Source organism: Lampetra planeri, chromosome 1 (genome assembly GCF_965212315.1).
Source record: "Lampetra planeri chromosome 1, kcLamPlan1.2.h2, whole genome shotgun sequence".
Taxonomy (NCBI): Eukaryota; Metazoa; Chordata; class Hyperoartia; order Petromyzontiformes; family Petromyzontidae; genus Lampetra; species Lampetra planeri.
In genome coordinates, this window is record NC_136107.1 from 40,691,591 (window position 1) to 40,719,202 (window position 27,612).

A 27,612-nucleotide genomic window follows, 5' to 3' on the forward strand; every position below is an offset into this window, starting at 1 on the left:
TAAAACAATTAGCATCTCAAGATGCTGTGCAGGAACAATTTTTTTACGTCAAATAATGCAGACGGAACGTCCCGCAGTGACCTTGCGTTGCAGGCCATGCCTGCCGACTGAAGTTCAAGTCTGCGTCTGTGGATTCCGTTACCCTATCAGTCTTCTTGAGGCCGATAAAATCTGTACCACTTCGTGGGAAGTCAATGGCAGCTGCCTCGTGGCGAGCGCACTGGCCCCTGCAATGTGAATGTGGAATTTCCACTGCTGCCTCAGAGCTGCTGGTGGAGTTGAGCGCCGCTCCATACTCATTTGAGCCACGGTGGCGAAATGTTCACTTCCACACCTGATGTTCAGGAGGTCGTGGGTTCCAAACCCCTCCGTCACCTGCTGTACACGTGGAGTTTGCGAGTCTCTCTCCCCGTGGTCGTGTGGATTTTTCTCCGGGTCCTCCAGTTTTTCCCTCCACATTTAGAATTGACGTCATGCGCTCAGAGTATTTGGCTGCCACTATAAATTTTCACACGATGATCAGCCACTTTGTTGAGCTATCATTTGTGATAGCCAAGTCGCTTCTGATAAAGAGCTACTGTATAGCTCAGTTGGCCTCACCTGGTATAATTAAAGAGACTAGTTGTAGTAGTAGAATACGGAGACTCTGACTTTTCTTTATAAATTATTCATCCGCTTTGTCGGTCCCAAAACTTCTTCCTTCAGTACAACGTCGTCGTCCCGCCCCCCCCCCCCCCCCCCCCGTGTCCGGCGTGTCAGGTTGAGCGCTCGCGACGGGAGCGGCGGCCCGCCTGGGACACCCGCCCCACGGTTCCTCCCTCCCGCTCCGACTTCCTTGAAGACGTTGGCGTCCAACCCCAACGCGGTTACTGGGATTGAGCCCCGGGCCTCAATGTGAAAACGACGCGACGGATATGGAGGAGGGTTTCCCAGCTGGACCCGACACTTAGCTGCGTCGGCTCACAAAAGGGGAAATTGTGTGTACGTACGTTGAACTTCTTTCGCACCCTACGTAGCCAACCGTTCTCATCGGAGGTGCGGGGTGGGCACAAACTAAAAGCAAAAAGCCGTTGGCACGGAATGAGCGCGTGCACAAACATCGCGTTCATACCGAAGCAAAACGAAGCAGGGATTCACTTCTCTGCCGGTGGAACTGCACGTTGGTTTGTCATGGTGGACCGAATTTTATTGCAAACTTTGATCGGGAATTTACAAACCCTAGTTGTTTACAATCTCTACGATCCATTCGCGTGATGTTTACCAGTACACAAGTCCACGCTTGCCTCACGTGCATGCACAGATGGGGAGGAGGCTGGTAACCACAGACACGTGAACGGTGCAGAGTGGTGGTGGTGAGGGGAGGGGATTGGCTGTTTGGGTTTCATCATCTATTCTCTGCAGGCTGGATTCATGTGTCCATTGGTGAGGCCCATATGTTTTGCTGCTCCTGGCCTGGCTTGCGTTTCAATGGGGGAGGATTGGCCGACTTGGAAATGTGAACTGGATTTGATGTCTTGGGGACTTGTTCCACAACCACTAGTATCTTGACAAGGCAATTCGACTTTGTTCAAGACTCTGGAATTGAGGATAAAAATTGAGATTTGGAAAATGGGCCACCTTAATTAGCGCCATCGAATCTAATGCTGGACATGTACGCGTGTTATAATGTAATCTTTCTGCTAAGTACTATGCAATACGATGATAATGTGAACCGTTTATAAAAGGAGCAACGATGAATCCATAGCCGGGGCAAAACGTGTGCCGGCTTTTACCCTGGCTTGTTTTAACAGCTGTGACTTATTTCCTGCCAAGTCCACGTTTCAGGGGTTTTAAAAGGTGTGCAACGCTACGTTTGCTCGGATGGTCGAGAGCCATTTATGAGTAGGCGCGCGGCTCTCTCCGTAGCGCTGTGACCTGTTACCAGCACGGCCGAGGGGTCGTGTTTTTGACACTCGACGTTTGGGGCCGGAGCGTCCGGAACGTCGCCTGGTGAGCGCGTCGCTCGGCACGCACGCGATGGCCATCGAGCCCCTGGAAGTGCCTCGGTCCGCGCCGACTTGCGTCCGTCTCCGTCGGCCCCGGAGTGTGACCGCGTTTAAAGGGGTGGGGTGGGGGGTGGGCATACAATCACTCAGGGGGGACACGACGCGGTCGATGTTCCGACAAACTTTAAACGCCAAACGGAGTGAAGGAATGCGATCCGTGCCTCTCGCGCGGTGTCGGCTCCAGCGGCCCGTGTGTGGGGATCACCGCTGTATGGTTCCTATATATTTTTTATTGACTTCAAGAATTTAGGAGGGGGGGTGAGGTTCGGCCCCCCCCTGTGGCCCCTCCCCACCACCGATGCTACGGGGCTGGGAATCGCTCGTTGCAGCGCGCAGGCCGCCGTGCCGAGTTTTGCCGTCATGTCCGTGCGCACAGCTCGGATTGCGACGCCATCGTCCTGCTGCTGCGCACGTTACCATCCCGGCAACGCAATTGCATTGCCGTCCGCCGCACGTACGACTCGTTCCAATGCACACGGCCTTCTCGAGCGCTGTGCCTGCAGGCGAGGGGGGTTTTGACGAGAGACGCTGCAGACGGGCTAGAGACGGTGAGGGAGAGCGGCCTCTCGAGACCGGCGATCTGCGCTACACGTCTCGGAAGTCTCCTTTCTCATTTCTGGGGTTTACTCCAGAAACAGAAATTTGTTTAAAAAGCTGCAGTCCAGACGTCCCCAAGCAGTAGCAGCAGCAGGACTTGTACAAAGCAGTCATGAAGATTCGGTGTGGCTTTCTTAAGACGTCAAGGGGTAACGTTTCCGTGTCCTCTAAAAGTAGTGAAGTGGACGGTTCATGAGAAGCAGCACCGCTGTCTTGTTGTTTTGGCGATTCCCTCTCGGCACGTGGGCGTCCCTCACGCCGGCGATGTCGTGGTGCGAGGTTGGCACACGGCTCGTCTTGGCGGAGCTGTTCTCGGGATCATCCGCCTCTCGCGACGCTCGGTACTAGCGGCCTCCAGCAGGGCAGCGTGGCCGAAACAGGAGTCGAACCTTAATACTCCATGCAATGTAGTGAGTGTTCCGACTGTTAAGCTACCCAGCCACTCAGATATATCATTGGACGACCGTATTTTGCAGGTTGTATACTTGCTCCCTCTCTCCTTGACTGTAAAGCAAAGGTTAGGGGGGGGGGTACGTTTCATACTCCAGTGTGCACGCAACCAGATTCGTGTAACTTTATTTGCACTGGGCACAAGTTTATTACTTTCCAGTGTCCTCTCATCCGGAGAATACGGTAGAGCATTCAGTTTTTAAAAAGTTAAAGTCCAGCGATTTAAGTATTAAATCGTCACAAAAACAGCTTCTTTCAGGTGGGGTTTACACCTCATTTACCCCATGCAGCGTTGTGGAGGGTCTGCGAGCGTTGACGCTGTGGCGTTCTCCATGCGGCGTGTTCCGTGTTCCATGGAGACCACAGCGCGGTGAGTGGCTCCAGGTGGCGCCCGTCGGCAGCGCATTTCACCGCGAGCGTTGTGCGGCAAGTGCGGTGTGCAACCTGCACCGCCGCCGCGTACCATCGCCGGCGTGGGGAACTAACAGCCGGGGTCCAACGGATTTCTTACCGATTCGTGGCCAAAGTCTTTTAAGTGTAAAAAATGTATTACGACGCAGAAATGTAAAATTCGCCTTTTAATATTGGAAAATATACTCTTCGCGATGCGTTTCACACTGCCCGTATGTAAATGGTCGTGCTTAGCGTGAAAAGCATTTATTTCCCCTTGGTGCAAAAAAAAAGTTGCGGTGCAAACATGTTAATGGATTTGTGTGATCGGTTGGGGTAGCACAATGGTGAACGTAGAAGTGTGGGGTGGGTGGATCCAGCAGGGACGAATCCTGAATTGTCTGCTCCAACGAGAAGGCCATGCTCAGCTTGCCAAGAGCACCTGCTGGAAAAACGTGGTTTCTGTAGGGGAGCAGTAGAGCAAGTAGGTTGGCTGGATCTATTCGGCGTTCTCCTATACACACACGAGGTTCTCACGTAACGTACTAGTTTTCCCCGCGTAAAGCTCCACGAAAAAAAACTCTTAAGAATTGGGCACAAAACATCCCACATACTTTTAAAACTATTTAAGACAATAAATGGGAGTTTCATGGGTACATATTTTAAATTATTATCGCTATTAAACAAGTAGTGTTTCACACTCTCATACGGCGGATGGGGGAGTTGGCGTCACAGAGAGCTGGGTAGAAAGTTTTGGATTTAGTTTGTAGCAGCTGCCCCGCCCCACCTCGTGAAGGTTTTTAACGTCCTTAGAGAAGTTTGTGGTTAACGCCTCTTCATTTTGTTTACAGTCCGAGGCCAGCTGCCCGGCAAGGCTTTTGTGGTTTTGTTGTAAATTGCGGCCGTGTTGTTTCCCCGCTCCATGTTGTAACGCTTATCGCCGGAGCCCCCAGCGCCACGAACAAAGCACCCGGGGGCAAACTGTTTACAGCCAAGATTATTTTTGTAGTTGAATTTAGGTCTTATCTTTTTTTTATTATCTTCTGTAATTTTCAAGACATTTAATAAACTTCAGCTAAAGATAAAACCCAGCGGTGGCGTCGTTTTCGGCTGTATTTAGGGTTTGGGTATTTTCTGTCGGGCACTGCCTGACGCCTTGCGTGGGGAAAAAAATTCACCGAACGCGGCACTTTTCAGGAACTCGTCTACCGCGTTAATCGAGGACTTACTGTACACGGTGGGAGCAGCATTACGGTTTATTCAACAGGTAAAAGACAATTATTTAAATATACAAATGATATAATGGAGTTTTTCTTGCACCACTGCCGATGCCGTATTGCACGCACTTTGTTTACACAATGTAAGACAAAGAAAAGGAGCCCAATTACAAGTTTTGGTGAATTTGGCAACTTTATCTCCCCGAGGGTCCCCCACAGCTCTGCTGCTCTGAACTCGCGTGAGTTTGAGGCTTCGTGTCCAAGGCTGCGCGGGGGTCAGCCTGGAGGGGTCAGCGTTCCCCCACGTCTCCCTTGAGCTGCGGCAGACCTCTCGGAGCTCCGTTGGAGGTGGCGGGCAGCAGCCCGCCCCCCGCCGGGCGATGCTCTGCCCGGGAGGCCGGCGGCGCCGTCGTCGCTGAAACACACGGAGAGAAGACGGCGCCACCACGGGCACGAGAAGCGCGTTGGGTGGTGGAGCATCGCGTGGCATCGCGTGGCATCGCGTGGCATCGCGTGGCATCGCGTGGCATCGCGTGGCATCGCGTGGCATCGCGTGGCATCGCGTGGCATCGCGTGGCATCGCGTGGCATCGCGTGGCATCGCGTGGCATCGCGTGGCATCGCGTGGCATCGCGTGGCATCGCGTGGCATCGCGTGGCATCGCGTGGCATCGCGTGGCATCGTGGACGCTTGGGCAGACGTCGCACAAGGGAAACTGCACAAGGAAGTCACAGGTGTTCTCGGCAGCGCAATTAATAGATTCCTCAGCACGTGTTTAATAATATAATAATTTACATTTGTAACGTGGCGGATTTCATCTGTAGATCCCACCATTGCATCAGCGTGTATGGAAAGCCAGGAAGTAAACGGAGCCTGCTGAGTAAACAGCCAGTTTAAAGAGGTGAGTTTTCAAGACTTAAACATATCTAATGATCCCGACTGTCTTATTAGCAAAGAGTTCCAAAGCTGGGGAGCTGTGCATTGGCAAAAGCCTGCTCATGACAGGAAATGAGCCTTGAGGCATCAAAGTTGTGCAGGATTCTGTCGATCCACTGTTGGATGACGGCCTCCCAAACACCCTTGAGTCATGCGGATTGATCATACTTCATGCTGGTCGGTGCAGGTGAATGAAGGGGTGCCGGAACTGATTCAGATATCACACACAACAACACGACAGGAATCGAACCCATGAACCTCCTGCATACCAGGCGAGGGAGTTAACGTCTCGCCACCACAACGGCGCCCAATCTTAACACAACCCCGCAACGGACACTGACGGTGCCACGATCACCGGCTGCGACCGTCGCAGGTAGGCTCACCTGTACGGTTGGGCGAGATGCCATGCTGCTGCAGCAGAGCCTTCAGCCTCCTCACCTCGTCCTGCAGCGTGCGGTACTCCTGCGGAAAAACGCGCTTCGACTGAATCGACGCCCGCACTTTAACGTGGCGTGCGCGGACGAACGCGGACGAACGCATCCTTTCAGGTTGCAAAACAACCAGGGCCAACGCACTGAGCCAGTAAATGCAGAGAGAGGCAGTGGGCAGGCTTAGGAGCCCGGTGTGCAGACCACCACTCCCTCCCTCCTGTGCCAATGGCCCTTTCGTTGGTGCCGTACCTCATTGCACGAGTCCAACGTGTTAAAGACTCTTTCCTGATCCTCCGGACCATCTGCGGTCGTGGCGTCGGCGTCTGCCGACAGTACGTAGCCGCTCTTCCTCAAGATCGCCGCCCGCAGTTGCTTTTCGTAGCCCTGCCGGTGACATTCACGGGGAGAGACGCACGAGACATTGGCAGCCACCTTGCACTGCACGACAACTGGAAGCTCGTGTGTGCATGTACAAGGTGTGTGCATGTACAAGGTGTGTGCATGTACAAGGTGTGTGCATGTACAAGGTGTGTGCATGTACAAGGTGTGTGCATGTACAAGGTGTGTGCATGTGCAAGGTGTACGTGGAGCCCCACTTATACAGCGTATGTGGAGCGAGATGTTAACTACCTCGCCTGGTTTACAGGTCGTGGGCTTCATCCCAACCCTGACTTGGAGTTTGCACGTTCTCCCCATGGTCACGTGGCTTTTTCTCTGGGTGCTCCGGTTTTTACCTCCACATTTAGAATCCACATGTGCGTTGAGAGTATTTGGCTGCTTTACATTTCCACACGATAAGCCACTTAATTTAGATGTAATTTGTGGCCAGGTAGCTTCTGAAAAACTGGTATATAAATCAGTGGGCCTTACCTGTTAAAATAAAGCTTATTTTTATTTTTGGTATAGCCCCCTTGTCAATCCACTGCTGTCATTGGGTTTCACCAGGCCGTGTGGGTTGTGGGGTTTATTTGACCATACTTCACCACGGTTGGTCACCGGGGTTGGCGGGTGAGACCGGGAGGAGGGAGCAGAAGCGGAGGGAGATGGCGAGGAGACAGCCGGGGGACTCTTCTGACCATTTTGTTTTTTGGCCATTGAACTCGTGCGGTCACCGCATCGCGCGGCGCTTTCAGATGCGCTTCTGCAGCCATCTGGAACGCGCTTCCCTCCCATATTAGGAGGCTGGTGGAGCTATGCACTTTTAAATCATCTAGATTTAAAACCGATTTCTTTAGAACTGCTTTATGTTTTTAGTTTGTTGTCCTTCCCCCCCACACCTCCGATTAGCACGGTTGGCTACGTATGTGCGAAATAAGTTGTCCATCATAGACACATTCCCTGCAGTGGGAAGCCACAGGCCGAGAATGAGAGCAGCAACAACCAACACAACGGAGAGGAGGGGGCGTCACCTGCTGGGTGATGATCTCGTCGTACAGATCTTGCTCGATCCTATCCCACTCCTCTCGCAGCGACTGGGGCAGCGTGGGGTACACTGCAATCGCGGAAATGGAGGTGAACAACACACTCCCCTTCCTAGACATTTTGCTTGGACGCAGCCTAAATGGTAAATTAACACACAGCGTCTACCGAAAGGGAATGCACACTGATGCCTATCTGAATGCAGATTTGCATTATCACCCAGCACAGAAATCCTCTCTCATCAAGCCGCTCATACATTGGGGGAAAAGCAGTGTCAGATGGTGAAAGTCTAGTGAGAGAGATTAAACATGTTAAAGAAGCACTACGACCGAATGGCTACAATAACACTCAGATTAACAGAGCATTGAATGCCAAACCAAGACCGAACAACAATGCTGCTGAAAGTGATCAGATTATTAAAACAATTCAGATGCCACATCTCAGGAGTAACTCCCTGGGATCGTGCTGCTGCCTCCATCCTACAACCTCGCCCAGATCCGCTGGCGAACGGAATGGAGCAGCAGCGCGGACGTCCACAATAAACATCTCCTTCGGCATTCGTGCTTTGAAGGCTTCATTTTCAGCGACGTCTCCATCGACAAAGTCTTAAAAGGATGGCAGCAGCGATCGACTGATGGATCAATCGATTGCCGTCGAGAGCGAGCGCGCCACCTCACCCAGCATGCTGTGCGGGTGGCACACGTGCGGCGTGGTGAAGTTGACTGCGTACTCGCAGGTGCGTGGCTCCTCCACGCCCAGCAGCGCATTCTGAGTCCCGCACCTGAAGGTCACCTGTGGTGCGTGCGCACAAAGATCCCCCGTGTAGCCTTAACAGACTGTTGGGGCAAGTGCTGTTAGCGAGCACCTATGAAGGCCGGCACGGCACGCGAGGGGGTGGGCGGCCAGTACCACGCTCGGCCGCCTTTGTCTCACCAGTGGCGCTGTTTACACATCGCACCAGGTACTCATTTAAGGCCGAGTCAACCTAGGGGAGGCTCAGGACTGGCCATGAGCAAGAATCGAAGTCGGATTACCGGGTTTGAAGCGCAGCACGCTAACCGCTACACAACTGCTCCACTGGCACAGCGCACACATGGCTCAGCGGTACAGCGCACACACACACACGGGTCAGCGGTGCAGCGCACACACACACGGGTCAGCGGTGCAGCACACACACACATGGTGCAGCACACACACACACGGTGCAGCGGTGCAGCACACACACGGTGCAGCACACACACACGGTGCAGCACACACACGGTGCAGCACACACACGTTGCAGCACACACACGCGGTGCAGCACATCAAGCGGTGCAGCACACACACACACACACGGTGCAGCACACACACACACGGTGCAGCACGCACACACACGGTGCAGCACACACACACACGGTGCAGCGGTGCAGCACACACACACACACGGTGCAGCACACACACACGGTGCAGCACGCACACACACGGTGCAGCACACACACGGTGCAGCACACACACGCGGTGCAGCACATCAAGCGGTGCAGCGCACACACACACACACACGGTGCAGCACGCACACACACGGTGCAGCACACACACACACGGTGCAGCACGCACACACACGGTGCAGCACACACACGTTGCAGCACACACACGCGGTGCAGCACATCAAGCGGTGCAGCGCACACACACACACACACGGTGCAGCACACACACACGGTGCAGCACGCACACACACGGTGCAGCACACACACACACACGCGGTGCAGCACACACACACACGCGGTGCAGCACACACACACACGCGGTGCAGCACACACACACGGCTCAGCGGGCGCTAGACAGCCGATCCCTCACCTTGGCCTGCCGGCTGTTGGAGCCACAGTTGTCACCATTTTTCATCACCATAGCGATGAAGGTGTTGTTAACGATCTCCCACTCGTGCCAGATGCTGTGTGGAAACGAGAGGGTGGAAGAGGACGGAGTGTTCGCCAGCGGTGGAGCAAGGCATGGAGACGTTAAACGCCACGGCACAGATACAAATGCTGTCCTGCGGGATGTGTTAGGTTCTGTCTTTACTTGACACTGCTGTGTTATTGTTGTTGCATATCTTGTGTTGAATGCCGCATGTTAACTTTCAAGTGTTTACAATACGTGTGTGAATTTCTTACTCGGTTGTATAGGCAAAGGCTTTTCCACGTACGATTGCCTAAGCCGATGGGTAGCTAACAGGGTACGACATTTGCATGTTTAAAGTCATTTTTGCTATGTTTGGTGTCTTCCAGTTTTGGGCAACCCTTTCAAAATGGTGAGGTCCTTAAAAGCAACAAAACTCTATACTCTAATTTCATAAATATAGGGTTATCTTCACAATAATTTAAAGTCCCCTCGCATTCTGGAGCAACGCACGAGCTGAATAATGCATAAACGGCGCTTCAACCTCAGTTGGAAAGCGTTAAAAACAGCCCTTGGATCTCTACGAGATGGCACCTGGCTTAAAGATCCGATGGTGCTGATGTTAATTATCTTGCATCCTCTCATCCTCTTCGTTCCCAATCTACGCTCTGCCCCTCCTCCCTGTGCCCAATCCCCTTCTCGGTCCTCCGTCTTTGCAGCCCTCCACTGGAATCAACTTTCCCTGCACATTGAGCAGCACTGCTACCCATAGACTCAGCACTGCTACCCATAGACTCAGCACTGCTACCCATAGACTCAGCACTGCTACCCATAGACTCAGCACTGCTCCAGTGTTGAGTCTAAGTATACGTCTATCACTGTCACCCATTCTTCAATCCTTTAGTGAAGGCGCTTAATGTAAATATAAAATTGGATTGGACTTTGTGTAGGGCTGAACTGTAATCTCTGCGTGCTGCACACGGGGTGGGTGTGCTGCTGCCGCGTACCCGAGTATGCCGCTGTAAGCGTTCCACCGCAGAGACTGCTCGTGCTGGGTCACGTTGTGAAACGGGCAGAAGTCGTACTTGTACCTGGATTTCATAAACGGCACGTACATTGGATTAGGACAAATGAATTCATCGCAATGTAAAGTGGTCGTGACTAACATGACAAAAAACTTTCACAATAAAAATGGTAAAGAAAAAACCCCCCAAAAATATCGAACTTCCTTCTTTATGTTGTCAGCAGAGGGCAGTGCAGGAAAGTCCAGGTTGTCACTGCTTTTACAACACGAGGCGTTCCTGGAAACCCCGTGGAGTAAGTGGGATCCTATATGCCCATATAAACATCACTTGCCGATGTGTTTTTTTCCGTTTATCGTCCACATCTAAGAGGGTTTCATCGGTAAACATCCACAAACACCGGAGAAGAGCAAAAGCTCCACACCAAAGCACGTCGGAAACCAGACGAGAAAGCAGACAGACTGTTCAAATGGGTTTTGGAGCCGTATCGGAAGATGTGACGTAAATCAAGTTTCTGAGTCGTAAATCGATTCGTGGTGGCGTGATGGAAACCTCGTAGATGTGGACCGTCTTACACCGGACAGACAGCCTGTAAATTGTTATACAGTACACTGCTCCAATGTCTGTTCCCCACAGTCACCAAGCCACATTGACCAGTGTGGTGAAGTATGGTCAAATAACACCCACAGCTTCTTGTATCGTGTGGGGTCCAGATGTCTTGTTACCCCCATTTCATTATCTACAACTTTTAAAGTAAGGTTTATTTAATACAGACATGAATATGCAAGGGAAAAAATATTGGGGGTCAGAAGACATCTGGACCACCAACCCTGTACAACAGTGGACAGGGGGGGCTGCACACTTCGCTGCGGGTAACGCGGGTAACGTGGGTAACGCGGGTAACGTGGGTAACGCGGGTAACGCGGGCAACGTGGGTGACGTGTGTGGACCGGAGTCTCTCACGATCCTGAGGTGTGGCTGAAGCACTTCCCAGCGAGCCGGAAGAGATGGCGAGGCCCTGGCACACGTTCGGGAGTTACACGTCAACAGAATCCACCGTGTTACACGCTCGGCTTGTATGTGTGTGTGTAGAACTTCCTTCACACCGTACGTAGCCAACCGTGCTCATCAGAGGTGCGGGGAAAGGACAAGTCTTGATGTCTGACGTTTTGCTCCGCCATCGAACAAAGACGGTCACCGCATCTTGTGCTTCCAGATGTGTTTCTACGGCCGTCTGGAACGCTCTTTTGATATTGGGAAGCCACTGGAGATATGGACTTTTACATCTAAATAAAAAACTCCTTTATTTAAAAGTGCTTTTTGTGTTTAGTTTGTTGTCCTTCCCCCGCACCTCCAATTATCACGGTTGGCTACTACGTTCGATGCTAAAGAAGTTCAAAACATACATACGTGCTTGACAGCGTCTTGTGTTCCAGAGCTACGTGTTTAATTACGGTACTCAGAAAATAGCACATTTAATCGAACATTCCATTTGAACCTATAACCGTAATAATTACATAGCAACCCACACCACAGCCTGTTTTGGGTTATGACCAGCTGTAAACATCAAAGTCAAAGACGATCCGACCCAGAGTGTGAGCCATCTCATGAGGTCTCGGAAGCGAATCGCCCGACTGCTCGTGCTAAACAACACGGAGGACGCCAAGCCGAAGCCGCCACGTCGGAGAGTCGGGGCAGGAAACCGCCGGCAGCAGCGACGCTGCAATGACGCCGAATCTTGGCGCAAAGACGCACCGACGTGCACATGGCGCTGTGGCTGTGGCGTCAACAGTGCAGGTGAGGGGCATCGTCCTAACTCGCACTAGCGGGCCTGGGCACGACACGGCGAGACCCCTCCACTGGAATAGACTTCACCGGTATTCTGCCGATAGACCACAGACTCAACACTGCCCATAGACCGAGCGCCCTCCCCATAATATATTAAGCAATCCCCCTCCTTCACCTCCTTCCGTTCCTCAAAGCCTCACCTCTTCTCCTTCGTCAATCCCCTCCCTCTCCCCTCCCTCTCCCCTCCACTCCTTCCCATCCCTCTCCTGTCGCCCTCCCGTGACCCCCACGTGCCCCTCTATCGCTGTCACGTGTAGCACGTCCCTGCCGCCAACTACATCATTCCACTGTCACCGCTTTGTGAACTACGTCAAGAATCTGAAGTGAAGGCGCTCTCTATATAACTACACAATACAATATCTACATTAGATTGGAAGCGATGATTTGATGTGGAGCGTGAACGATAATAACGGAGAGGCAGCCGAGGAATGGGGAGCGTGAAGAGGACGTCCCCCGGTGAGATGGAGCTAAGAGGTTGGTTCATCCAGAGGTTTTTTTGGTGGGTTCGATCGCGTAAATATGAATTTGGCGTTAAATCCGCCACCACCCGACACAGCCAATTGGTAAGATTTGTGACGTAAATAGAACGTGGCAATTCGTCACGAGTACGGCACACCGTGTTGAACAGGTCGCTCGTGTGTGGCCGTCGAATGGATCGTGGGGGAGGTGGTCGGGGAGGCCTTCATCCAGCAGTGGATGATGATGGCTGACGACAACGATGATGATGATGACGGCGTGCGTGCGTTCACCTGTCACTCGCGACGGCTTCACCTTGGCCTTGAGCCGGGTCGCCTGAGCCACGAGGCCGTTGTTGAGCCTGGCCGTGGGGGGGGGGGTCATCGCAGCGGTGAAGCGACTACCAACACCGACTACCAACACCGACTACAAACACCGACTACAAACACCGACTACAAACACCGACTACAAACACCGACTACCAACACCGACTACAAACACCGACTACAAACACCGACTACCAACACCGACTACAAACACCGACTACAAACACCGACTACCAACACCGACTACCAACACCGACTACAAACACCGACTACAAACACCGACTACCAACACCGACTACAAACACCGACTACAAACACCGACTACCAACACCGACTACAAACACCGACTACAAACACCGACTACCAACACCGACTACAAACACCGACTACAAACACCGACTACAAACACCGACTACCAACACCGACTACAAACACCGACTACAAACACCGACTACCAACACCGACTACAAACACCGACTACAAACACCGACTACAAACACCGACTACAAACACCGACTACAAACACCGACTACCAACACCGACTACCAACACCGACTACAAACACCGACTACAAACACCGACTACCAACACCGACTACAAACACCGACTACAAACACCGACTACAAACACCGACTACAAACACCGACTACCAACACCGACTACAAACACCGACTACCAACACCGACTACAAACACCGACTACAAACACCGACTACCAACACCGACTACAAACACCGACTACAAACACCGACTACCAACACCGACTACAAACACCGACTACAAACACCGACTACAAACACCGACTACCAACACCGACTACAAACACCGACTACAAACACCGACTACAAACACCGACTACCAACACCGACTACAAACACCGACTACCAACACCGACTACAAACACCGACTACAAACACCGACTACCAACACCGACTACAAACACCGACTACAAACACCGACTACCAACACCGACTACCAACACCGACTACAAACACCGACTACAAACACCGACTACAAACACCGACTACAAACACCGACTACAAACACCGACTACAAACACCGACTACCAACACCGACTACAAACACCGACTACAAACACCGACTACCAACACCGACTACCAACACCGACTACAAACACCGACTACAAACACCGACTACAAACACCGACTACAAACACCGACTACAAACACCGACTACAAACACCGACTACAAACACCGACTACCAACACCGACTACAAACACCGACTACAAACACCGACTACCAACACCGACTACAAACACCGACTACAAACACCGACTACAAACACCGACTACCAACACCGACTACCAACACCGACTACAAACACCGACTACCAACACCGACTACCAACACCGACTACCAACACCGACTACAAACACCGACTACAAACACCGACTACAAACACCGACTACAAACACCGACTACAAACACCGACTACCAACACCGACTACAAACACCGACTACAAACACCGACTACAAACACCGACTACCAACACCGACTACCAACACCGACTACAAACACCGACTACCAACACCGACTACCAACACCGACTACAAACACCGACTACCAACACCGACTACAAACACCGACTACCAACACCGACTACCAACACCGACTACCAACACCGACTACAAACACCGACTACAAACACCGACTACAAACACCGACTACCAACACCGACTACAAACACCGACTACAAACACCGACTACCAACACCGACTACAAACACCGACTACCAACACCGACTACCAACACCGACTACCAACACCGACTACAAACACCGACTACCAACACCGACTACCAACACCGACTACCAACACCGACTACAAACACCGACTACCAACACCGACTACCAACACCGACTACCAACACCGACTACAAACACCGACTACAAACACCGACTACAAACACCGACTACCAACACCGACTACCAACACCGACTACAAACACCGACTACCAACACCGACTACCAACACCGACTACCAACACCGACTACAAACACCGACTACCAACACCGACTACAAACACCGACTACCAACACCGACTACAAACACCGACTACCAACACCGACTACCAACACCGACTACCAACACCGACTACAAACACCGACTACAAACACCGACTACAAACACCGACTACCAACACCGACTACAAACACCGACTACAAACACCGACTACCAACACCGACTACAAACACCGACTACCAACACCGACTACCAACACCGACTACCAACACCGACTACAAACACCGACTACCAACACCGACTACCAACACCGACTACCAACACCGACTACAAACACCGACTACCAACACCGACTACCAACACCGACTACCAACACCGACTACAAACACCGACTACAAACACCGACTACAAACACCGACTACCAACACCGACTACAAACACCGACTACCAACACCGACTACCAACACCGACTACAAACACCGACTATCAACACCGACTACAAACAACGACTACCAACACCGACTACAAACACCGACTACCAACACCGACTACCAACACCGACTACAAACACCGACTATCAACACCGACTACAAACAACGACTACCAACACCGACTATAAACACCGACTACAAACACCGACTACAAACACCGACTACCAACACCGACTACAAACACCGACTACCAACACCGACTACAAACACCGACTACAAACACCGACTACCAACACCGACTACAAACACCGACTACCAACACCGACTACAAACACCGACTACAAACACCGACTACCAACACCGACTACAAACACCGACTACCAACACCGACTACCAACACCGACTACAAACACCGACTATCAACACCGACTACAAACAACGACTACCAACACCGACTATAAACACCGACTACAAACACCGACTACAAACACCGACTACCAACACCGACTACAAACACCGACTACCAACACCGACTACAAACACCGACTACAAACACCGACTACCAACACCGACTACAAACACCGACTACCAACACCGACTACAAACACCGACTACAAACACCGACTACCAACACCGACTACAAACACCGACTATCAACACCGACTACAAACACCGACTACAAACACCGACTATCAACACCGACTACAAACACCGACTACAAACACCGACTATCAACACCGACTACAAACACCGACTACAAACACCGACTACCAACACCGACTACCAACACCGACTACAAACACCGACTATCAACACCGACTACAAACACCGACTACCAACACCGACTACAAACACCGACTACCAACACCGACTACAAACACCGACTACAAACACCGACTACCAACACCGACTACCAACACCGACTACAAACACCGACTACCAACACCGACTACCAACACCGACTACCAACACCGACTACAAACACCGACTACCAACACCGACTACAAACACCGACTACCAACACCGACTACCAACACCGACTACCAACACCGACTACAAACACCGACTACCAACACCGACTACAAACACCGACTACCAACACCGACTACAAACACCGACTACCAACACCGACTACAAACACCGACTACAAACACCGACTACCAACACCGACTACAAACACCGACTACAAACACCGACTACCAACACCGACTACCAACACCGACTACAAACACCGACTACCAACACCGACTACAAACACCGACTACCAACACCGACTACCAACACCGACTACAAACACCGACTACAAACACCGACTACCAACACCGACTACAAACACCGACTACCAACACCGACTACAAACACCGACTACCAACACCGACTACAAACACCGACTACAAACAACGACTATCAACACCGACTACAAACACCGACTACAAACATCGACTACCAACACCGACTACAAACACCGACTACAAACACCGACTACCAACACCGACTACCAACACCGACTACAAACACCGACTACAAACACCGACTACCAACACCGACTACCAACACCGACTACAAACACCGACTACAAACACCGACTACCAACACCGACTACCAACACCGACTATAAACACCGACTACAAACACCGACTACCAACACCGACTACCAACACCGACTACAAACACCGACTACAAACACCGACTACCAACACCGACTACCAACACCGACTACCAACACCGACTATAAACACCGACTACAAACACCGACTACCAACACCGACTACCAACACCGACTACAAACACCGACTACAAACACCGACTACAAACACCGACTACCAACACCGACTATAAACACCGACTACAAACACCGACTACCAACACCGACTACCAACACCGACTACCAACACCGACTACAAACACCGACTACAAACACCGACTACAAACACCGACTACCAACACCGACTACCAACACCGACTACAAACACCGACTACCAACACCGACTACAAACACCGACTACAAACACCGACTACAAACACCGACTACAAACACCGACTACCAACACCGACTACAAACACCGACTACAAACACCGACTACAAACACCGACTACAAACACCGACTACCAACACCGACTACAAACAACGACTACAAACACCGACTACAAACACCGACTACAAACACCGACTACAAACACCGACTACAAACACCGACTACAAACACCGACTACAAACACCGACTACAAACACCGACTACAAACACCGACTACAAACACCGACTACAAACACCGACTACCAACACCGACTACCAACACCGACTACAAACACCGACTACAAACACCGACTACAAACACCGACTACCAACACCGACTACCAACACCGACTACAAACACCGACTACAAACACCGACTACCAACACCGACTACAAACACCGACTACAAACACCGACTACAAACACCGACTACCAACACCGACTACCAACACCGACTACAAACACCGACTACAAACACCGACTACAAACACCGACTACAAACACCGACTACCAACACCGACTACAAACACCGACTACAAACACCGACTACAAACACCGACTACCAACACCGACTACAAACACCGACTACAAACACCGACTACAAACACCGACTACCAACACCGACTACCAACACCGACTACCAACACCGACTACAAACACCGACTACAAACACCGACTACCAACACCGACTACCAACACCGACTACCAACACCGACTACAAACACCGACTACAAACACCGACTACAAACACCGACTACCAACACCGACTACAAACACCGACTACCAACACCGACTACAAACACCGACTACAAACACCGACTACCAACACCGACTACCAACACCGACTACAAACACCGACTACAAACACCGACTACAAACACCGACTACCAACACCGACTACAAACACCGACTACCAACACCGACTATAAACACCGACTACAAACAACGACTACCAACACCGACTACCAACACCGACTACAAACACCGACTACAAACACCGACTACCAACACCGACTACCAACACCGACTACCAACACCGACTACAAACACCGACTACAAACACCGACTACCAACACCGACTACAAACACCGACTACAAACACCGACTACCAACACCGACTACAAACACCGACTACAAACACCGACTATCAACACCGACTACAAACAACGACTACCAACACCGACTATAAACACCGACTACAAACACCGACTACAAACACCGACTACCAACACCGACTACAAACACCGACTACCAACACCGACTACAAACACCGACTACAAACACCGACTACCAACACCGACTACAAACACCGACTACAAACACCGACTACCAACACCGACTACCAACACCGACTACCAACACCGACTACAAACACCGACTACAAACACCGACTACCAACACCGACTACAAACACCGACTACAAACACCGACTACCAACACCGACTACCAACACCGACTACAAACACCGACTACAAACACCGACTACCAACACCGACTACAAACACCGACTACCAACACCGACTACAAACACCGACTACAAACACCGACTACCAACACCGACTACAAACACCGACTACAAACACCGACTACCAACACCGACTACCAACACCGACTACCAACACCGACTACAAACACCGACTACAAACACCGACTACCAACACCGACTACAAACACCGACTACAAACACCGACTACCAACACCGACTACCAACACCGACTACCAACACCGACTACAAACACCGACTACAAACACCGACTACCAACACCGACTACAAACACCGACTACAAACACCGACTACAAACACCGACTATCAACACCGACTACAAACAACGACTATCAACACCGACTACAAACATCGACTACAAACAACGACTACAAACACCGACTACCAACACCAAAGTGCGGTTTTATCTTCGCATCTCTCACGTGGAGTTATTTAGCAGCAGCGCCGTTACTCCACCGCGCGTTACTACAATCAGAACATTGTTTGTAAGATGACGGTGGTTGAGATAATAGAGAGTGGTGTCGTTATGGTGACAGCAGAACAGGCGGGAGAGGTTAAGTGGCGATAGGGGTTGGGTTAGTGATAGGGGTAGTGACAGGGTTAGTGACAGGGGTAGTGACAGGGGTAGTGGTAGGGGTAGTGGTAGGGGTAGTGACAGGGTTAGTGATAGGGGTAGTGACAGGGGTAGTGGTAGGGGTGGTGGTAGGGGTGGTGATAGGGGTGGTGGTAGGGTTAGTGATAGGGTTAGTGATAGGGGTAGTGATAGGGTTAGTGATAGGGGTAGTGGTAGTGGTAGGGGTGGTGATAGGGGAAGTGACAGGGGAAGTGACAGGGGTAGTGATAGGGGTGGTGGTAGGGTTGGTGATAGGGGTAGTGACAGGGGTAGTGGTAGGGTTAGTGACAGGGTTAGTGATAGGGTTAGTGACAGGGGAAGTGACGGTTAGTGATAGGGGTAGTGACAGGGGTAGTGGTAGGGGTAGTGATAGGGGTAGTGGCAGGGGTGGTGGTAGGGGTGGTGGTAGGGGTTGTGGTAGGGGTTGTGGTAGGGTTAGTGACAGAGTTAGTGGTAGGGTTAGTGATAGGGGTAGTGACAGGGGTAGTGACAGGGGTGGTGGTAGGGGTGGTGGTAGGGGTTGTGGTAGGGGTGGTGGTAGGGGTTGTGGTAGGGTTAGTGACAGAGTTAGTGGTAGGGGTAGTGACAGGGGTAGTGATGGAGTTTGGGGTAGGCCCAGTCGTAGCTGGGGCCAGGTGTAGCAGTAGCAGCGGGATGATGGTGGTGGTGGACTCGGGGAGAAGAGATGGCGGTTGTTCTAAGGGATGAATGCAAGCTGCAGGTTGTTGTTGTTGTTGTGACAGTGAAGATGGTTGCCCTGCGTCCTACAGGGGGAGTTGAGTCCAGTGGAGGGGAGCGAGAAGGGAACGAGAGGGCGAGGTTGGGAGCAGGCTGGGAGGGTGGGAGGGAGGCACAGAGGGACTGGGAGCGCAGAGGAGGGGATGGGACGGAGTCGTTCGAGACGCGGGGCAAGCCCAGGGATTGAGATAGTACGCGAGACAGCTCCAGGGACAAACAGGCGCGCGGTCCACCACTCACCCGAACGAGTTGGGCTCCTCAACAATCTTCATGCGGATCACCCCACGGCTGCTGCTGCTGCTGCTCCCTGCACGTGAACACGGCAAGACAGCGGCCACATGAGCACAGGCGAAGGAGAGCGCTCCATGTACAATGTTATGCAGTCCGGCCCTTTCGTCAACACACCGCTGGGTGAGGTGAGTTTGGTGACAGTGGTTGGCCACACGCACCTGGGGAGAGACAGGCGATGACAATGAGGAGGAGGGTGGTGAGGGTGGTGGTGAGGGTGGTGGTGCGGGTGGTGGTGCGGGTGGTGAGGGTGGTGCGGGCCGCAGCAGCAGCAGTCGGTGGTAGCGGCGCCATTCGGAGGCATCTCCCGCGGTCGAAGCGACCCGGAAGCGACCGGAAGCGACCACGTGGCCCTGGACTCTACCAACTCCTCCTGCACGAGGGGGGGGGGGCTGTGGTTCGCGAGGGGGGGGGGGGCTGTGGTGCACGAGGGGGGGGGGGCGGTGGTGCACGAGGGGGGGGGCGGTGTTGCACGAGGGGGGGGGGGGCGGTGGTGCACGAGGGGGGGGGGGCGGTGGTGCACGAGGGGGGGGGGGGGCGGTGGTGCACGAGGGGGGGGGGGCGGTGGTGCACGAGGGGGGTGCGCGCGGGGCCCCCACAACGCGAACGCTGCCGGGCGCCTTGCGAGCGGCAGCGGAAGGTTTCTCCTCCACCACCATGCGGGCGACTCTCCGCACAGCCGAGATGGACTCTTGCAGTTCGGCATGGGGGAGCGCAGGGGCGAGATGGCGATGAGTTCGTGAGATGATGGAGCGAAGACGACTCCGGCGGGTTGTTAGAATGGTCCATTGTTTGGGTTGCGTGGCCTCTCAAACAAACAACCGTGGTCTGTCATCGATGTGTCACTGTGAGTCTCTGGATCTCTATGGGTCTGTGCATGTCTGTGGGTCGCTGTGTATCTCTGTGAGTCTCGAATGAGATGTTAGACATCGGCCTGGTTGATGATGTTGAGGCGGCTGATGGTTCGTTTCCACCAGTCTTCGAGGGACGGCAATGCCGCCAGGATGTTTGTCTCCCGTGAGAGGTCTCTCTTCCTCTTCGGGAGGTCCGCGCTGTTGCGTTCAGTGCGCTAGGAGCGTCCCCCTGGGCCAGGGTGAGGTCCCAGAAGGGGGATCGGGACTCGAGGCGACATTGCCGACGTCTCGGCTGGTGAAGGTTGTCGGTGGTTGTCGTTGGCAGAACGGGGAGGCGACGGGTTTTGTGTCCGTCTCAAGGGTCCCGACTAAACGATTCGAGTGGAGCTGTGGAGGTGTTGTGTGTGGGGGGGGGAGCCCTGGGACCAAGGGTCATCCCTGCAAGTCTGTGTATCAACAGGTGTGTGTCACGTGGTGCTGATCTCAGCGGTGGCTGGGCTACCGCTGCTAGGGGAGCTGTTTGATTGCGTTTTGCCACTAAATGTTGATCGTGAAAGCAAATACAAAACTGCCGCCGCCGACTCCCGAATTCGGAAATAAAAAACTCTTGTTGATATTTTGCTTTCCGACCCCTGCACCGAGACGCTGGGTTTGAAGGTCGCAATCACCGCTTCGGTGCGAATTCTCTGTCTCGGGGCCCAGTTTTTCGGTAATTTTCCATAAAATCGCGACTTACGGCTCCAAAGTGGGTGGTGAACAGCGCAAATCGAATTATTTGCATTCAAAACGAGCGTCTTGAATGCAAACTGCAATGGAACAGCGCCCCCTGGCGGTGGAACACAACAAGTTCAGTGACAATAAAACACGGAGTTCTCTTCCTCGCTCGTCCTCCCGGCGTCTCGTGCCCCCCCCCCACCGTGACGCTCCCAGCACCTCCCTCCGGCTCACCGCTGCACAGACACAACAACACACCGCCCCCCACCGCTTCGCCGTGGGGGGCGGCGGGGGGGTTCGAACCCCCCGGCTCAGCGCGCGACGTCGCCGCGGCTCCTCGCTCAGTCGCGCTGGGGCCGCTCGTGACGCTGCTGCGCTGGCGTGATGACGTCATCGCGCACGGGGGGTGGTGGCAGGAGCGTGCGTGATGACGTCACCGCGCATAGCCCCCTGCAGAATCGTGCGTGTTGACGTCAACACGTAAAAAAAACAATTATATTTTTTATTGGCAAATGAGGTTCCCATGGTGTAAATGCTTCACCCCGAGCTCTCATACTCTGATGGTGCATTGTCTTTGAGTTGTGCGCCTTTTGGCGTCATCTGGTCCAACCCATGTGAGACTAGGCTCTAAGGAAAGCTGTCTCGGGTGTGGACCAATCAACTTCAAGGACAGTGCACATTATCAGAGTTGTGTTTTTTGTTTGCATTATGACTGCAGGTATTGTGGTCTATGTAAACATGACTCCTTGTAAAAAAAAGGTGTCAGTTTTGTTGCCAGATAAAAGGGTAAAAAAACAATTATCATCTAAAATATTGTTAAAATATAAAAACGCTCAGTGCGGAGATCGAACGTCGAGTAGCTTGTGACTTCTGGTTATTCAGTAATAGTCGATTTTAATGTCAATATACGTCCAGTATGCAACAACGCTTCCATTTGTTTACGATTTTAAAAAAAACTATATAAAGTTCATGTAATATGAATAAAGTATATACAAGTGTAATAAAGTTTGTATTGTTAATTGATAACATTTAATAAAAACATATTGTTGGATTCGAACCCACGTCGCTTGTGACTCGCAGCCCTGGCACGAACCCACGCGTCTAAAGGTCACAATTTCTCTACTCGTTATTGACCAAAATAAACACAAGGCGACTACTGATTGCAGGGTCAACACTCAACCAACAGCAGACGTGGTTGTGGCGTCACCACGACACTTGTGCCAGGCTAGGTGCAGTTTGAGGCCATTTGAAATGTCGAAGGCACGCGGGTCACGGGAAAGACCCAGGTGCCGCCACAAGCATTGTGCTTAATGCAGACATGATTCCTCGTAGAAAGGTTTCAGTTTTGTTGCCAGAAAAAAGGGGAAAATCCTAATCACACAGCATACTCATCAATCACACAATACAGCCTCATTACACAAAGCAGGCTAATAAATCACAGCACGCACTAATCACACAACACAGACTCGTCAGACAACACAGACTCCTCACACAAGGTTATTATTGGCCAAAAACATCCCAATGCTGCGAAAACTTGGCAGGACCCTCATCATGAATTGTAAACTTGATACTCAGAGAACCACCCCCCCCCCCCGGTGATACAATTGGTACAACCCGTTTAAAGGGACCGCGTTGAACTCTTCACGCCTCCCACGTGGTTTGCCGTGGCGCGTCGCTGATTGGGTGACGCGCGGAGCTCGCGGTGTTCGCCGTGGTGATGGTGGCCCACGCTGCGGCTGCTGCGGCTGTGATCTTTGAAGCGAGTCGGTGGTAATTAGTTGCCGGGAGGCTGACTCGGTGTGCACGTGGGTATCGTGAGTGGGCTCGGAGCACGGTGGATACAGCAGCGTGTATGTGCGTGTAGAGGCCAGGAGGTGTGGGGAGCGGCAGTGCAGCGGAAAGCGACCCACCCGATTTAGATTCCCGCTCATGGCCGACTCCAGTGACGATTATCTGAACCGGTCCTGGGCCTCCCCGAGGTCGACTCGGCCTAAAATTAGTACCTGGCGCGGTGTGTAAATATCGCCGATAGGGAGACAAAGGTGGCCGAGTGTTGTGCTGGCCACCCACCCCCTCGTGTAACCGTGCTGCACATGCTGTTGTGTTTAGCTACGTGTATAACAGGCAGAGTTGGTGTAAGTGGGTAGTTGTAACGGGTAGGGGGGTGGGTGTACGTGTATCTACTTGTACATGGGGCCACGGGGTCGAAGGCGGGGAGGAGGAGGCGGCGGCGGCCCGGCTGGGCCCCACAGCCGCGCGCCCGCCTGGAAGGAGGCTCGGCACCGGGCGAGGGCGGAGGGGCCCCTGGAGGACAGCTTCGCCCACGACCTGCAGCTCGGCAACTCAGGTGGGCTGGGTGGCTCGGGGCTGGGTGGCTCGGGGCTGGGTGGCTCGGGGCTGGGTGGCTCGGGGCTGGGTGCCCCGTGACGGGGACATTCGTGGGCACAGGGGCCTCATCGGGCAGACCCCGACATACGAACGAGTTCCATTCCGGAGACCCGTTCGTAAGTCGAGCAGTAAGTGGGAACACAATCCTGTGCTGTTTAAATGCACGTAGGTCAGTTATAAAATGTGTTACGGGGTTCAACAAAGGGAAGCGCTGAAACCCTGACGCTCGTACGCACCGTGGTGGTGCATCGTGTACAGCTCGTCGAGATGAGTCGATTGCCGCATCGCCGACCATCAACAGACTGAAAGTGACTCCATCACGGACATTGTGCGAAAATACAAATGCTGGGTTGTCGCAGTACGTGGTGGTGAGCTTCTGATAACTTGACTAGCCGCGCCACCGTCTGTGCCAAGTGTCACGTTTGGCACCGCCGGCGTCTCTGCACCCCCCCACCGCCTCCGCGCAGAGGCGGCAGCGGCAGCGATGGGCGGCGATGCTGAAGCGGAGGGCGACTCTGGCGCGTGCTTCGTCACCAAGATGCCATTCCCGCTGGCCATGTGGGACCTTGGCCACTGCGACCCGCGGCGCTGCACGGGGCGCAAGCTGGTGGTGAAGAGGCTGGTGCAGAGCCTGCGTCTCAGCCAGCGCTTCAACGGCGTGGTGCTGAGTCCCGTGGCCACGCGATTCGTCTCGCCCAGCGACAGGTGCGGGGCTTGCCGCATGATGGCACCGCCGTCAACGCGACTGCAGCAAAACTTTCCGTTCTACCGAACAGGCGTCCCTCGATGTACGAACGTTCGGTTTACTAACTTTCGCGTGAACGCAATTGACAAACGATTGACACATCGATTTAATGAAATGGAATTCCCGCGTTGATGAAATTTAGTTTAGTGTTACCCTAACATGAAACGTAAAGTATTTTACGTAAAAGAAATATAATTAATATTTTCAACAGTGTTAAATATAACTTGTGCAGTAAATGTGAAGAATGCGGAAAACAATTTACGTAATAAAAGTCGCGGGGAACACCGTGCGATCTGGGATCCGCGATGGGCTGCGTGGGAGACGAGAGACGGTGCGAGTTCTACAGCGGCAGCACCGTCACCCTGAGCAGTGCTGTTCCAGCAGTCGACTTCTTTGCGGTGCAAACTCTACAGGAATCTCGCGGTTGAGCCACAGGCATGATCGACCGAACTGTACTTAAATACATTTGGTGCGAATAGTCAAATCTGCGATGGGTGAGGTTTTTCCCACCTTCACGAAATCACACTGACCAGCGTGGGGAAGTATGGTTAAGTAAACCCCACAACCTGCATGGGGTATGGGGATACCCTTGTGCAAAGTAAATATGGGGTTTTAACATTGGCGTAGCCAGGCATTAATTACAGGCGGTCTGTTAGGTAGGCGACTCAAAATATTTATGTACCTGACACACCGCATCCAGTATCTCTCGCTCGCTATGGCTACTGGTCACGTGCCGTTTACTCCAGTTTGTCAGTCACCTGGAAAATATTTGAAGAATTAAAACCCGGCACATTGCCCAGTCGACGCTAAAGCCGGATGGTGGCTGGTGCACGTGCACGCACGCAGGGAGGTGGTGGCGGCGAGCGGCTTGGCGGTGATCGACTGCTCGTGGGCTCGTCTGGACGACACTCCGTTTGGGAGAATGCGCGCGGGTAACCCGCGCCTCCTGCCCCACCTGGTCGCCGCCAACCCCGTCAACTACGGCCGCCCCTCCAAGCTGTCGTGCGTCGAGGCCTTTGCCGCGGCGCTGTGCATCGTGGGTACGGATTCTTACCCCCCCCCCCACCCCCGAACTTCCTCCTCCCCCAACGTTACAAATTGTCGTCGTGCATTGACCACGCATTCCCTCGCCTGGCGTTGGCCGCACCAGGTTTCCCCGAGCTGGCAGAAGCGCTGCTGGCACGGTTCAAGTGGGGGCGCACCTTCCTGGTGCTGAACCGTGAACTTCTGGAGCTCTACGCGCAGGGCGGGGACGAGGCCGGCGTGCTGCGCGCACAAAACGAGTGGCTCGACAACGCCCGCTCCGAGACGCGCGACGACACTGGTGAGATGGGTCGTGATTGTTTACACACAGACGAAGATCCCTCTCGTGTGGACTTAACAGACCATTTGAGGCGAGTAGCGCCTATAAAGGATGGCCAAGCACACGAGGGGGTGGGCAGGTGGCCAGCACGACGCCCGGCCGCGTTTGTCTATGCACGCACCCCTGCAGTGCGCTTCCTGGTTGCACCGAGAAATCGGCACGAAGTCCTGACGTTTCGCCATCGGTGCGTGGAGCGAAATGTCAGACGCCGTGCCGCACACAAGTTGGAGACCTACGCAGTATGGCCACGAAAACTACGCAGTGGTGATACAGCAAGCCCTCGTTGTAAAGCTGAGACTCCAATCTGTCTAGCACAGTGGTCACTTCAGATTCCCTAATACAGGCAATGTCCTAGTTGAGCCAGTTTTTCCATGCAAGCACTGCGGAATGACTGCTTCCAACTGCTTGATATCACGCACCTACTCTGCTGTGCGCAACTGTACCCACAGATATGTTTGATGTGGATCTAAGCAAGGACTGCGTCAACCCAAATCGACTGCCGAGGTAAGCATTGTCGGTGTTGATCCGCATTCAGTTTTTTCGACTTTACGGCAAGAAAAGTGGCTTTTCATCTTCATGACTAAATAAGCACAATGATGCTTCTCCATCCTAGAGATTTTCCAGAGAGCAGCAGCGAGGAAGAGGAAGGCAGTGGAGATGGTGACGACGGTGGTGATGACAAGAGCGAGGGTGGTGATGGTAACGAGGGTGGTGATGGTAACGAGGGTGGTGATGGTGACGACGGTGGTGATGACAAGAGCGAGGGTGGTGATGGTGACGAGGGTGGTGATGGAGGCACAAATGAGCCATCAATTGAAAAGGAAAAGACAACAAAAGAAGATCAATAGAATTTTTTTTTCACATTTTCAAGTCCTTGGGGAAAAAAAAACTTCTTATTTTGTTTACATTTTCTTCTTAAGAATTTAATTTGAAGTGGAAAAGCAATAAAATATTTCCAAATTTCCTTG

At 52.7% G+C, this 27,612-nt stretch overlaps 3 protein-coding genes across 5 annotated transcripts in view; 2 read left to right on the forward strand and 1 right to left on the reverse strand.

The window, feature by feature from the left end:
- The window catches only part of LLGL1 (LLGL scribble cell polarity complex component 1), a 56,258-nt gene extending 51,689 nt beyond the window's left edge, over positions 1 to 4,569 (forward strand). For both annotated transcript variants that reach the window (XM_078601291.1, XM_078601293.1), the window contains exon 26: positions 760 to 4,569. In XM_078601291.1, the coding sequence (XP_078457417.1) occupies positions 760 to 764 (5 nt within the window). In that variant the 3' untranslated portion in view covers positions 765 to 4,569. The remainder of the gene's footprint in view (positions 1 to 759) is intronic.
- On the reverse strand, positions 3,658 to 20,923 carry GNPTG (N-acetylglucosamine-1-phosphate transferase subunit gamma). Of its 2 annotated transcripts, XR_013586104.1 has the most exons (12): positions 20,742 to 20,923; positions 20,533 to 20,599; positions 12,976 to 13,043; positions 11,342 to 11,396; positions 10,364 to 10,447; positions 9,318 to 9,411; positions 8,162 to 8,276; positions 7,475 to 7,557; positions 6,315 to 6,449; positions 6,018 to 6,096; positions 4,871 to 5,114; positions 3,658 to 3,944 (listed from the first exon to the last, which is right to left on the reverse strand). XR_013586104.1 is itself a non-coding variant. In XM_078601294.1 (11 exons), exons 1-11 carry the CDS (start codon positions 20,872 to 20,874, stop codon positions 4,990 to 4,992), a joined length of 1,038 nt encoding a protein of 345 aa, XP_078457420.1. In that variant the 5' UTR covers positions 20,875 to 20,923; the 3' UTR covers positions 3,658 to 4,989. The 2 variants fall into 2 exon arrangements, 1 of the variants encoding a protein (XP_078457420.1); XM_078601294.1 differs by having other exon boundaries at positions 3,658 to 5,114.
- A 2,905-nt stretch (positions 20,924 to 23,828) lies between these two features.
- TSR3 (TSR3 ribosome maturation factor) lies at positions 23,829 to 27,608 on the forward strand. Its single transcript, XM_078601309.1, has 6 exons — positions 23,829 to 24,495; positions 25,004 to 25,241; positions 26,128 to 26,321; positions 26,432 to 26,605; positions 27,094 to 27,148; positions 27,258 to 27,608. Exons 1-6 carry the CDS (start codon positions 24,339 to 24,341, stop codon positions 27,490 to 27,492), a joined length of 1,053 nt encoding a protein of 350 aa, XP_078457435.1. The 5' UTR covers positions 23,829 to 24,338; the 3' UTR covers positions 27,493 to 27,608.
- Positions 27,609 to 27,612: the final 4 nt, after the last annotated feature.

Excerpts from the sequence above, each read along its gene's own strand:
- GNPTG (XM_078601294.1), bottom strand. The coding sequence starts at position 20,874 with ATGGCGCCGCTACCACCGACTGCTGCTGCTGCGGCCCGCACCACCCTC. Across the intron at positions 9,412-10,363 it reads GCTTACAGCGGCATACTCGG|CATCTGGCACGAGTGGGAGA; the intron begins GTACGCGGCAGC and ends GTTTCCACACAG. Across the intron at positions 8,277-9,317 it reads CCAACAGCCGGCAGGCCAAG|GTGACCTTCAGGTGCGGGAC; the intron begins GTGAGGGATCGG and ends CACGCACCACAG.
- TSR3 (XM_078601309.1), top strand. The coding sequence starts at position 24,339 with ATGGGGCCACGGGGTCGAAGGCGGGGAGGAGGAGGCGGCGGCGGCCCG. Across the intron at positions 24,496-25,003 it reads CCTGCAGCTCGGCAACTCAG|AGGCGGCAGCGGCAGCGATG; the intron begins GTGGGCTGGGTG and ends GCCTCCGCGCAG. Across the intron at positions 25,242-26,127 it reads TTCGTCTCGCCCAGCGACAG|GGAGGTGGTGGCGGCGAGCG; the intron begins GTGCGGGGCTTG and ends GCACGCACGCAG.